The 13462-nt window shown below is 38.5% G+C and overlaps 1 protein-coding gene across 2 annotated transcripts in view; it reads left to right on the plus strand.

The window, feature by feature from the left end:
• Positions 1-13462, plus strand: part of vps13b (vacuolar protein sorting 13 homolog B) — a 301790-nt gene that overhangs the window by 107194 nt on the left and 181134 nt on the right. For both annotated transcript variants that reach the window (XM_023331569.1, XM_023331568.1), the window contains exons 20-22: positions 2469-2578; positions 4056-4188; positions 8915-9048. In XM_023331569.1, the coding sequence (XP_023187337.1) occupies positions 2469-2578; positions 4056-4188; positions 8915-9048 (377 nt within the window). The remainder of the gene's footprint in view (positions 1-2468; positions 2579-4055; positions 4189-8914; positions 9049-13462) is intronic.

Below are 13462 nucleotides of genomic sequence, written 5' to 3' on the forward strand. Positions count from 1 at the left end.
TGTCACTGAGCCGTAAAACAACACCAGCAGCCCCATGCTTTCTTTTACCTCTATTGGTATTTCACCACTGAAGAAAAAAAAACAACAGCTTTGACATTAATAGGTCCACCATGGATAAGTCAATGCAAGCCTTTTCATACAGCAGTCAGTGGTTTGGTTCATATTTTCAAAGTGTAGGCCACTGTGCATTTTTTTTTTCAGGAATATTGAAGAAGTAAGAAAAACACCTTTGTTATTATTGTCATCACTTGTGTGTAATTACCCACATGCCACCCGGTGAGCTTGGAGGAAAAAACAACAGTTAGCCTGCTGTCGAGGTCACCCTTTAAGCATGCTAGGCCCTTTGATGATGTTTCATGCTTCAAAGGATTTGTCACTTATGTCAACACAATGATAAAGCCAGAAGAGAGTGTATGCAGTAGAGCCGTGGCCTTCAAAGCTCTAGAAGACAGGCGCTTTACACAGTGAGGAAGGAAGGATGATCCTAGAAAGACAGTATTTTTGGGATGTGCTATAATCTGTCAACATGGGGAATTTATCAGCATGAGGTTCAGTATGGAAAGATAAGCAGTCCGACTGCCACTGTTTATCACAGAGATGCTATATATAAATTGGGATGTACTTGGAAGACCAGTGTCCTGGACCGACATACGCGATGAGATTGGTAGACAGCCATCTGCTATAACCGAGTTTGAAAATTTATTGTCCTATGTGTCATTTATGCTGATTGCGCTAAATGTGCTAAATTGGGCTTACTGCATCCCAAGGACCACAAGTTAGGATCATTCCATTAAACACATCTTCACTACTCAGGCTGTTCCCAGTCTCTTTGGGTTCCATGCTGCCCTGAAGTGATGATGAAACAGCTTGAAGTCAAACCCCAGCTCTGTAGCCGCAGCCAGAGCCTATTAAGCAGCCACATTGTGGTGGAAAAGTTCAAGCCACAGTTCTAAGCTTATAATTCCATGTCAGGAAGAGAAAGTGAGTGATGGCTGTAGGATGATAAGTACTGGTGGAAGAATTAAGGATTTTTGAGAAAACTGATAAAAGGTATCTGATGTTGGATGCAAGAACAGTTGATGTAAAAGAGAGAGCGAGATAGCGTACTTGGATACATGTCTAGAAACAAAGATGTTTATTGATTCTCTTTGAATGCACCAATAAAGATATACATCTTTACCATAGTGTAAATGGTAAACTACCTCTCAGTTTAATTTGTTTTCAGTAAGAATAGTAAGTCTCTTTGTCCCAAAACAATTCTATGCCAATAATATATCATCACTAAAGGGGTTAGGTGCAATATTACAGCACATTCTGAATCCTCAAGCTGTATTAAAAATGTAAATTAGATTTACACGCAAACATTGGCAGTGACAATTTTATAGGCTGTCATCATGCGCATGAATCATTTTAAATGCACAGAAACCACACAGCTGCACACCTTCTACTTTTCTGATACAGACGATTGCATTGGTGTGCGCATAAATACACACACGGACAAGTTCATAGGCCACTAATAACATGCTGTAAAAGCAGAGTAAATTAAAGAATTTTTATTTGCAATGTTCACAAAGAGTAATGGAGAGAAGAGCAAGCCAAGCTGGAGAGCTAGTGTAACAAAAACATGTGCATTTGGAAGTGTATGTGTGCTCTTAAGGAGGGTTTATTATTATGCTCTGACCAAGCATTACAGACGCTACAATATTAGACTATGCAAGAGGCAGCCGGGCGTTATTGGAGATAAAAACGCATACTTGTTCATTCTGACCCCATTCCAGACCCTGAGGCCTGAACAGAAGACTGGAGTTTAGTCCAAAGCTCTATTAAACTGCTGAAAGTCTTTTCTAGAGCAGAAACATCCTCCTATCGTCATGCCTGGACATTCCACTGCAAGCCAAAGAGCCTACACTAATCCTGGCGGCATGGGAATCATTATTGATATGATCCTAATGCATTACCTCAGGGCCTGCTTATTGTTGGTCAAGAGTATTTTTTAAAAGTCAACCAAAACCCAGTGAAAGTCTTGAGTTTCATTGAAATTTATCAAAAGAAAATGTTATTCTTGGCTTAGCGGGGTTACGGCTTTGAACAGTACAATTGAAACAAACTGTGCTCCTTGCTGCACTCTGACAAACCTGCTTGATACCCAGCAGCAGGTCTGTGAAACACAGTATGGACTGCTCTGAAAAAGAAGTGCACTGACAATCTATGCCACTTTCACTTTATTATCTTACATTGATTTCAGAGATCTCGTCTGTCTTATCTCCCTCCTCATAATAATAGTTTGGTTTGGTCTGAATTGCCTTTCAATATGGGTACTTTATCATGGATTTTGATTAATCCCAAATGCTTAGGCGTTGCTAGTGTAGCATTATCAAACCTGAACTTTTTGATTTTTAACTATGCTTACAATTATCATTTTGATTTTTGCACCCATTTATGTTTCACTAACATTTTTTGTTTTGCAGGTGCAGTCCTACTGGTCAGTGTCCAGGGTATAGCTGTAAATGTGGACCCAATCATCTGCACATGGTTACTGTATCAGCCTCACAGAGGGAGCAGCAGGAAACAGCAACAGGTACTGGATCTCATATCGTGTTCTTGGACAATATCTGTCAATTTATCTTTCTGGCCAGGTGTTCACTTACACAGTCATTTTCTGGTGCTTATCAGGATTCTGATCACAGTCATAGCAGACTAAAAATGGCTCTGAGCTCTGTTTTTTTTGCCGTCTGAACTTTTACCCCTGTGTCTTAGGATGAACACAGCCATCAAATAAAGGAGATTATTTGCCTTAAAGTATTACATTATTTTACTTTTGTGCTGCTACTTGTCAATTGCACAGTAAAATATGTATTCATGTGATTGTGTGAGTTGAACTAGAGCCAACTTGTAGGATAGACATGCCGGTTGTGTGTTTCTAAGCAAAAGTGTGTGTTTGTTTAAAGCTGTGAACATCTGCCTGTCAGGGCCACTTTTCAAGGCCTGGCTAGTTACACAAAGCCTTCAGTTGAAGGACAGTGAAATGCATATGAAGGACAAAAACTGACATTTTTGGTACAAGATTCTAGGAAATCCTGAAAAAAAAACATATCTGCTTGGGAGCAGGGGCATTTTTAGTGCACAGTGAAGTACATAAACAAAAGCTTTGGGTATGGAAATGACTTTTGTTATGCAAGAAAAAGCCACAAATTTAAGTGAAAGTGAGAGATAATCACCAAAGAGTGGGATGTGATGAAAATGGAAGAGTTGGAAGCGAATTTAAAACACTGCGTATGTGAATGAGGAAAGGGGAAATGTAAGAAGTAGTTTGGGACAGGGAGGATAGAACATTATTTAGCAGGTGGGGTTGAATTAAATGTAAGCTTAAACCAGCATGAGCAGGAAACTAAAGAAATCAGATAAGGATAAGGATGGCTAGGGAAATGAACAATGAAGAGAAAAGAGAACTGGAATCTGAATCGGCATTTGCCTTGACTGTTTTTAATGCTCCCAGTCCCCCATGTGTTCAATTGTAGGAGTTAGCTTATATTATGTCATTCAGGAGGAATGAACAATGATTATCAGCCTGAAAGACAAAGAAACTGAAGATGTTTATATTTTTAATGCATATATATGCTGTAATGACACTATTTATTTAATTAACTATGTATTATTGATGTGATCACCATTTAAATATTGACTTCTTCAATCCTTTTTCTTTTTTTTTGAAGTTTGAGGATTGCTGTAACAAAGAGGTTACGCTGAATAAACTGTAGAAACAGTGTAGAAGTTTTAATGAACATATATATATATATATATATATATATATATATATATATATATATATATATATATATACAGTATATGACACCCTTAAATACAATAAATAAATAAAGGAGGGGAAAAAAACAATCCTAGTGCTAGGTTTAGCACTAGGACTGCACTAAGAAACTCATGTTATATCATATCATATCATCCCCAGAAATGCAGCAAAGCAAGAATATAGATCTTGAATATGTGTTCATAGTTTTATGACCCTATGGGTGCTCAGTCATGCTGGGATGTCTTTACAGAATCCAGGTCCAGTTCCTCTCGTCAAGAGGAGAGAAGACGAAGTGTCTGTGGGGAGTGCACCACTGGCCAAGCAGCCCTCCAATCAGGCCTCAGACTATGCTAGCAGCCCCATGAAGACCAAAACAGTGACAGGTAGGTCTACCAAAGCCTATCCACTGTGAAATATTAAAGATGTCACCTTGGTATTCATCATAGAACGTATTTGGGCAGTTCTTTTATGAAATATGAAGTGCTTTTTATATAGTGTCTCCTCTGAAAGTGCTAAATAGTGCATATCATAAAGGGGCTTTGAGATGCCTTACATATCCAAATCAGCTCCTTCTTGGCTACAAACAAGTTCAACCCTTTTTCCTATCTTTTTTTTTAAATTGGGTAGTTACAGATTGTAAAAAAAAAAAAAACATTTAAAGTTTTGGACCCTAACCATTACCATTTTAGGTAATTGACTGGCCCTGTTCTTTGGGCACAGTATTTTGGAAGTGAGAAAGGCCCTCAGTTATTTTCTTTGCCATTTTCTTTTATGACACAAGACATTTGCATCCATTCGTACATGTTCAGCATCCTCTCTTTCTCATGCTTCCTGTCACTTCCCCTTGAACCTCAGAGCGTGGGATTTTGTCTTTAGTCCTAAATAAAAAAAAAACTTGTTTCACATTAATCACAGGTTCGTTAGAAGGTTGCTTAGTAACATAATCACTGAAGTGTTAACACTTTTTGCTGTTGTTTTTTACAAGATAGGCTGTGAGAAATGACTTTAAAAACAAGCAATTTTTTCCTCAGTTTGAGGTTGATTTCTGTCTGCCCGCACAATTAGACCACAAATTGATTCACATAAAACTGGCCTCTAAGTATTTTTCTTTATTTGTCCCTAATGAATGTTCTTATTGGCAGCAGCACAGTGTCTATGATCAAGATCTGAGCTTCTCATTGTTCTTTAACATGTACCAGAGTAATGAGCTCACTGGCTTTTCTTTTCAATCCTAAAATTAGCTGCTGGCTCTCTGCGAGCATACTTCCATAGCTGTGAAATCTAGCTCCATACCTGGCTCTGCTCCTCAAAGTTTGGAAGGAGAATTGTTGTCTTTGTTGCCGCCTGCTTCTGGTCTGAATGATGAGATAAAATATAGCTTTCCTGGTAACCAAGAAAACTAAAAAGAAAGGGGGAATAAATAAACAGTTACGTTGTTAACATGTTCAGCTTTCACTTCAAGACTTAAACTCTGGTGTTTGTCGAGGCACTGCTTGTCTCGTACCGTCTGCTTTTGTAAGATGAATTACCATCAAAACAGGGAACAATGTAAAGGCTGGAATGGATGGATATTACAGAAAGACAAACGAATGCGTTTTGAAGGAATAAACAGCAGAGAGAAACAGAGAAATAGAACTGATGAGAGGACGTCTGGCAGAGCTGTAAAGTCGTACATTACCATTACCCGAGCCCAAGTAGCTTGATGGAAGTCAGGCAGGTTTTTATTGGCTGCTGTGGGATTTTCAGAGGGGGATAATATTTTCATTCTGGAGTTATTTATGTAGTTTAATTTTTCTAGTAAAGTCAATAATTTATCAAGGTAATGATGGTTGGAGTTGGGAAAAGAAAACACAAAAACGAGGAATAATTGGATGGGAACCCCAAGCTGCCCCCGCAGAGTACTCCCCTCGTCACTTCAGGATGTATCATCTACTCACAGATGGACCCTTCCAGTACTCTCGCTCACTTCCAGGACAGACTGAAGGGTCTTTGGTGAAAAATGCATCCCTGTGAATCCCAGGTCGCCTTTCAAGAATGATAACAGTGTTAGGCTTTGTGGATGTTGCTTTGGTTTCCGTGGTTTAAGTAAGAGGAGCAGAGAGGGAAATTGGGATTGAATTGGGGTTCATCCAATGGATGCCACGGATTACTATAAAGGCTCGGTGGTGTTAGTGAGAGATAATGACAGAGTGGAGGAGGAAAGTGGAAACTGGGTTTAGATGATTGCTCTTAGGGTCTTTCAAAACCTCTTAAAGTCGCAGAGTGTGTGTCATTATGTTGAAATTCTTTGCATGTCATAAAACAGTTGGCAGATCTCTCCTCATCTCTCAGTGGCTTTTCTTTATAGAATACTTAGTACTTTGGCAGGGGACTATTTTTTTCTATTTTGCAGGAACAATCACTTTCTGCATATCATTGCTTAAAAATCCTTCCTCTGGAGCTACGTTGGCTGGATGGGAAATGAGTGGGGAAGAAACTCTGAAACTCCTCCTGGACAACTTTATTTTTCTTCATTTCAGTTTACCTTTGCACAACATTGATTTTTCTTAGTATCTTCAAAAATGTGGAAACAAATTGAGTCATGTGAATGTAAATAAACACTAGCTTGCATCCAAATCCAAATCAAATGGGCAGCCAGGCTTATTAAAATGGTGTGCCTGTATGCAGCTGCAACACTTCACCTTACTGTAAACCATTTGTAACAGGGTACATACTAGACTAGAGTGATAATAGTCAGCATCTATAAATTCTGCAATTCTTAGACTAGTTTTTTATTTACTTACTGAAGCTCAAAAGAATAAAATTTCCTTTTACAGTTTTGATGATGTAATTAGATAATTAACCCCAATATTAAAATCAGGACTTTCTACCAAAAACACTCCTAAAAAACAAATGAGATCATCATTACCAAACAGCGAAAACTTCTATTAAACAAAGGTGCAGCAAACAATAATTTATCTTTGACAAATAGGAGCAAAACAGTCTCCCTTCTTCTAAAACATCCAAAAGCACACTCCTTTCTTGTCAAATAAAACTTCCTTATTACTTCCTTATCATGACACCTAGCTCTACAGCAGTCTGCTATTTAGCCCCTAATTTGATTCAGGTGCATTGGATCAGGGCAACATTTAAAACATGCAGTGAGGACTGACATTGGACACCATTGGCTCAAATGTGCTGCTTCACATGCTGACTAGTTGAAGTGGGAACAGCTGCACTCACCTGCACAGTCAGGCCACATGAGGGGGAGAGTGAGAAAAGAAACCGCGTCAGACACAACCTGTGTCCAATGGGAAGTGGTCAAGGACACGACGTCATTTTGTTCTGCTGATTTTTTTATTTTTTTTGTAGATTTACAATAATGTTTAGTGCTTTATGATGCTTATAGCTCTTTTGTCCAGAGATGATGGTTATTACACCCATGATATTATGTTTTAGCTAGAGACGGTCACCAAGACACAGACGCTGACACTGTTGCATATACAAACTCTTACACCTGGATTTCCCCACCATGGGTCAATAAAAGCTTCTATTTATTTTGAGCTATGCAAGTGGGCACTACATTTTTTCTCAAATTTATATGTGTGTGCAAAATTTTCTGAGTAGTCACTTACCACTGATTATTTTGTTACAGGAAAACAAAACAAACTAATTGTTAAAAACACTTAAAATTGCTGGATAATTAATGATTAGGGAAGGTAAATAAACAACTCTTTTTAAGAGTTGTGCCACGCCACCTGTAGGCAAATTCATACAGTCTCATAATCCCAAGTGTCAAATGAACCTGGATGCAGAGTGTGAGAAAATGCTCAGTGATCGTGACCTACTCCTTTGTGCTCTTTTATTTGCACACATGTACGTACACGCCCACACACAGCATGTCTTTTTAACTTCACAATTCCCTATAAGGAACATTTAGTCCCCACAACATGGCATTTGTTGGAAAAATGGTCCTTCCAATGTATCAAATACAAGGCCACACACGTTATGCTTCATCCTCTTACATTTTTAGTCACTAATTACTTGCACTCACACATGTGCTTAACACACACGCATAGTTATTCCACACGTTTTAGGTTGGTTTCCACAGCAACTACAAACTAGGTGAACAAGCCATCTGATTTCCTATTTCCCTAGTAACAATTTGTTATTGCTTTGCGAACTTTCTTTGTGACATTTGGTAACTCTGTGTCAGAAAAGACGAAATGGTCCTGTGACATCAGTCCAGTTTCATGACAACTGTGGAATAAGTCTGCTGAGCAAGCGGAGCTTTAAATCATGGGATGTAGTTTAATGTGTCTTAAGAGATGCCTCCCCTTTTTTTTTTTCTAAATCCTGACATCCAGATGGCTTTAACATACACAGACCACAGGTTATCCTGGTGGAGCAGGTTGGTTTTCTTTCATACCTGTGTTTGTGCATCTCTTCTCCTCATTTGTTTTTCTTCCTCCTTATGTTTTCATCTGTAAAAAGAACCATTATTAAACCGTAAAGATGTGATTTGACCACAAGGTTAATGCGGGTAATTGAAAGCCGACTTGTACGTTTGTTGCCATTTGACTTCTGTTGCCATGAGTGTCAGCACAGACAATCAGCCTGCGTCTGGACCACAGCTGGCACACACAAGAACAAATCACGTCTCTAACAGTAGGCGTGTATGTGTGTGTGTGTGTACATGCACACACTTTATGTCAGTTCTCACAGTTCCCTCTCCCACTGTTGGAGACAAGAAACCTGAGTGCCAGCATTACATCATCTCAATGAAGTGTCGGTTAAACATCATATAACATGATACTGTACAGCAAATGAAAATAACAGGGAGTTTTAAAGAGGGTTAAGTAAAGGATAAATGCGGGACAGTACATTTCCTCATGTTAATAAATAAAATATTGATTTTGTTTAAGACTTTAACAGGGTGCTACATTATTTCTGTGGTAAAGAGGTTACTCAAGCAGTGGGCTGATTGTTTCAACAAATCTGACATCACTACTGGATGCATAAAGTTCCCAAATATGTTTTGGGGAAGTAGGATTTAAAAGACTACTGAATATAACCTTGAATGTCAAGTTCAGTTAGTCATCATTATATTTGTTTTCCCCTTTCTCACAGAATCACGTCCCATGTCCATCCCAATGAAGGTGATACCAGAGACTGCAGCCGAGGAGTCCTGGACGACTTCTGAGGAGCGAATGAAGGAACTCTTCAGTCATGCCTGGGATGCTGTAAAGCGACTTACTCTCCAGGTAATCTGGATGTTATTTCAAACCACTGAATTTAGTGTTCAAAAAGCTGCACTTTATACGTTTGTATTTGTACAGAGTCCCTGTCCATTCACTTCAGGGCTACATCTAATTTCCTAGGATGCACTTGCACCTGTTCTCCTGCATCTACTATTTCCCCTGTTTGTTTGTACCTAATGATTGAAGTATTTTATTAAGAAGAGGAACACTTCTTCAAGAAGTCCCTGCTGATTCATGGCACCTAAGTTCCAACAGACTATTAGGGCCAAGATATGACAATCTTTATTTTTTATTCTGAGAGTATAGTTATCACAGTAGCAGGAATATTTTGAAATCATGAGGAATAAGCTATTTAATGAGAAAAAATGATTCTTGCTGATATGTTAACATATTTCCTTATTTCTAAAACCAATACCAAAGCATAACTTCACTAGATACTCGACATTCGTGATTTTAAGCTCTTATCTTTCATTTAAGAATTCTCATAAAATTATTGCTTCACTCTCTCAAAATTATAACTTTATTCTGAAAATAATACCCCCCCTCCCCCCACCCTCGTATTATGACTTTATTCTCATTTTGCTACTAGAATAAATTCTGTAGCGCTCTGATTCTGGCAATATTTTGACTTAATTCTTATATTATTACAACTTTGTCATGCAACTTTATACTTGTGAAATTCTTAAAAATATTAATGTCATAATTTCATTATGTAATAATATTACTGTTGTAATTTGAAAAAACTAATTTGTTATTTTTTTGCCTATATACTTTGCTTGTTGAGAAGAAATAACAATATCAAACCAAAATACATTGCTTTGAATCGCACTAAGCTATACAATATTAACAAACCATGTAATGCGAGGGGAAATATTTCAAATTAGAAAATCTAGTTAAATCTTTTGCTATTTTTATTCCTACTGGCAACAAATAACAGTGATACTAAATGTAAAATATCCAAGCATTTCGAACTTGTACAAACACACAGCTCTGTAGCCTTTTTAGATCGACACTCATGTCCATGTCTGCTTACTAGGACCAGTAAGGATGTCAGTCAAACTTGGAAACGAGCACGGCTCGTTTGAATTGAAAGTATACACCAAAATTAGTTTTATTGACATGTTAGTGCATTGAAGTGTTAACAGTAGTTTTACAAAAGCCACTCAACCTTCTATTTACCACCTTTACCTCCATTTTCCTTTGTCCTCTTCCGATGTGTGACCACTGCACCACAAGCTGGGAGTTGGCACAGAAGTAGAAGGAAACCAAACTTAATAACCCGACAGCTGGCTCCACAGGTCTGGGATAATCTGAAACATAAACAATTAGTTCTATTTTAGTGCAGTGTAAACAGAATACATTTTAGCCCGCGCTGCTACTGTGCCCATTTGACTGTGTGGCCCTTCGTCTCCATCTCTTTTAGAAGCTGTAGAAACAAAACAGCAGAAAGAAGCGCTGTCTGGTAGACACAAAGTATTTGTTATCTTAAGTATGTAAATCTAATTAAACAGAATAGCGAAATGTGATAGTGATTATGTAAACTGCAAAAAAAATTATTTCTCGTTTTAAAAGTGGGGTCAAGACACTTTGTCATGATGGCATAAACTCTGAATTAAGAATGTGCAGCATTTTACTTGGACATGGTTGAAATTTTACTTATGTTCTATAGTATACCCTTTCAAAATTTAATCTGGCAAATTACAGGTTGAAAATTGGTATGTTCTTGCTCTGGTTAGTTGGCTTTTATGCCAGAAGTTCTTAAGTGTAAGTCCAAGAAGACATGTCTCTGTTTTCACTCCATTTCATGTAATCACATGTAAGAAATAATGGGGAAGTCAATCTCTGCAATGAGAATCTCCCAAAATAATAAAGCAAAAATATTGGTAAGTTCAGCAAGAAAGCCTTTGGTCTGTCTGGTATGTCCTGGTTACTGCCAAATGCTCCCTTCATAAAATTTAATGTTAGAAAAAAAAAAAGTTCTTTTTGTAACATTTGGAGGTAAGGAGGAATGAGTGATGTTTTTGAGGTATGCGTGCAACATGTGTAGAACAAACCACACAGCTGTACGTTCTGCGCATGTTCGCTTTCACACATGCAGAGTACTTCACACATCTACTCCTACTCTGAGACCTGGTTTCAAAAAGTGTCTGTGTGAGTCGCTCCAATCAGTGGAGAAGTATAAGTACAGAGCTGGATTCGTAACTAAAATGTCTTAGTTTCATTGAAATCACACTCAGTGTAAATGGTGCCAGAGGCTAGTTAAAGATTTTTAAGCTTTACTTGTCCAGCTTTTTCTCTGACCAACAAAGAGATTGAAAGCACAAAGGAATATCACAGAGCAACTTTCCTGTATCCTATTCAGCCTTCCTGTCATTTAGAAAACGTTTTCCTCTCTCGCTCTCACACAGATTAAATAAACAGCAGAAATGTTTCAACTTTTAGTAGAAAATAGTTTCCTCTTGGAAAGCTTTCTACGTCTGCATTGATTTTATTTTCAACTGGCAGAGCACTGATGTAACAGCCAGCTGATTTATCAGTTCCAATTTTCTTAATTTTGGGAGATCGGTGGATACGCCGATCTTATCCACCGATCTTATCCACCGATCGTATCAACCGATCGTATCAACCGATCGTATCAACCTCGGCAAAGGTCTGTGAATCAATCGTTTGGCTGGTAGATCGGCCCGCCAGGTCATGTCTTTTCATTTGCAGTTAACAATAGTCACCCCACTGTAGCCAACTCAGCAACTTTCTTGCCATGTTTGGCAACATTTCAGACAAAAAAAAGTTGGTATAAGCCAAAATCGGAATCGGTGGGTCAGACTTTTTAAGGTCGGCAATTGGCCAAAAAAACTGCAGTCTGTGCTCCCCTATTTTCAACACCTCTCTGTTACCGATAACAGCTAACTGTTGAGTCTTTTCCTTTGGACGCAACTGGTTAGCATCCTTACTAATCTGTTTTGTTTTTTTGGATGTTTCGCGTGTCTGACTGGCTGATTGCAGTCATCGATTTCTCTGTTAGGGTCTTTTAATGGATGTTAGCGTTTAAGTTTAGATGTTCCAACTACTGGTTGTTTTATTCTGTACTTATGGTAATTTCACTGGTGTCCTGTTTTTATTTTTGTAAGTCTACACTTTCTTTTGGTCCTCTGCTGCCCATTCAAAACATAGTTGTCTACCTGACACCACTCTCCCTGTTTTCATTCTGCTGTCCCTCATACTGCGTTCTCCCAATGGACACCCATGTTCTCCCCTGTCCTGAAAATAATTGCAACTGATTTTATTTCAAGAATTTTGAAATAATTTCTTCTATTTAACACGTAAATGTGTTCAGCTTTGGCAAAGGAACACGTTGCTACCAAAACTGAAATGGGATATGCTGAAACAGAGAGACCGTTGCCATGGAAAAATGAGGTAACACTGCTCCCTGCAGCTGCCATGCATTAATGAGTAGGATATTTTTGAGTGAGAAAAAAGACGAGGAAAAAAGCAGTGGGGTTGAAAAGGTACAGTGATGGAAAGGAGGGTGAGGGTAGGAAGCAAAGAAGAATGCAAGGAAGGAAAAATGGACACAGGAAAGAAAGCAAGACCAAATGGAGAATGGTGTGCACTTCAGGTTTGGTGTGGCCCACATTGGAGTTGCCAGATGGTTTCCATGAAAAGATCTGTCCCTCGGATGGTGTGCCTTTTGGGGACACATTACTTCCTGCTCCACCTTCCCCTTCATCTTTTCATTCCAACATCACCGTCTGTCAAGTTCCAAATGATCGACAATTACATATCAAGTCATTTTCTAACACAAAATGTTTGTGTTACAACTTTTAACAACTTTTCTGTTTTATTTGATTTGCACACATACAGATGAACTGCTGTACAAAATCCTGTCTGGGTAAAGGCAAGTAGATCAACCCTGATAATCCAGATGAATTCAGTTGTTTCCCTGGAGATCTTTACCGGTACAAGAACCAGACTGAGATAAAAAAAAGAAAAAGAAACACCACTGCAACTTCAAAACTACAGGTTTTGTGGAATTTTTTTATGGACTGTTTGTTTTGCAGTAGAACACATTTTAGCAATCTCAAAGATTCAAGATTGCCAATAAGATCTTGAGTTGAATCTGACTGGATCTGGGCATGTTGGGAAGATGTTTCTGGATCTGCCTGTCCAAAAATATCTGCGTCAGGAAGACTGACTTAAAACATGAATGTGGGTGCCTGGTACCTCAGCACAGCTTCAGATGAATATATTTTATGACGCTCTTGATGGCCCAAGAACTGCAGGTGTGATTAGATGCTGCTTCTGCCATGTTGACATGGCTGATGGTAGGATAATAGGAAATGGGATGGTATTTGACAAGATTTTCGCATGTTGTTTCCCCCCTAGCATATAAGTTTGTTGGAATCAGGAACAAACTTTA

Source organism: Xiphophorus maculatus, chromosome 3 (assembly GCF_002775205.1).
Source record: "Xiphophorus maculatus strain JP 163 A chromosome 3, X_maculatus-5.0-male, whole genome shotgun sequence".
NCBI classification, from domain to species: Eukaryota; Metazoa; Chordata; class Actinopteri; order Cyprinodontiformes; family Poeciliidae; genus Xiphophorus; species Xiphophorus maculatus.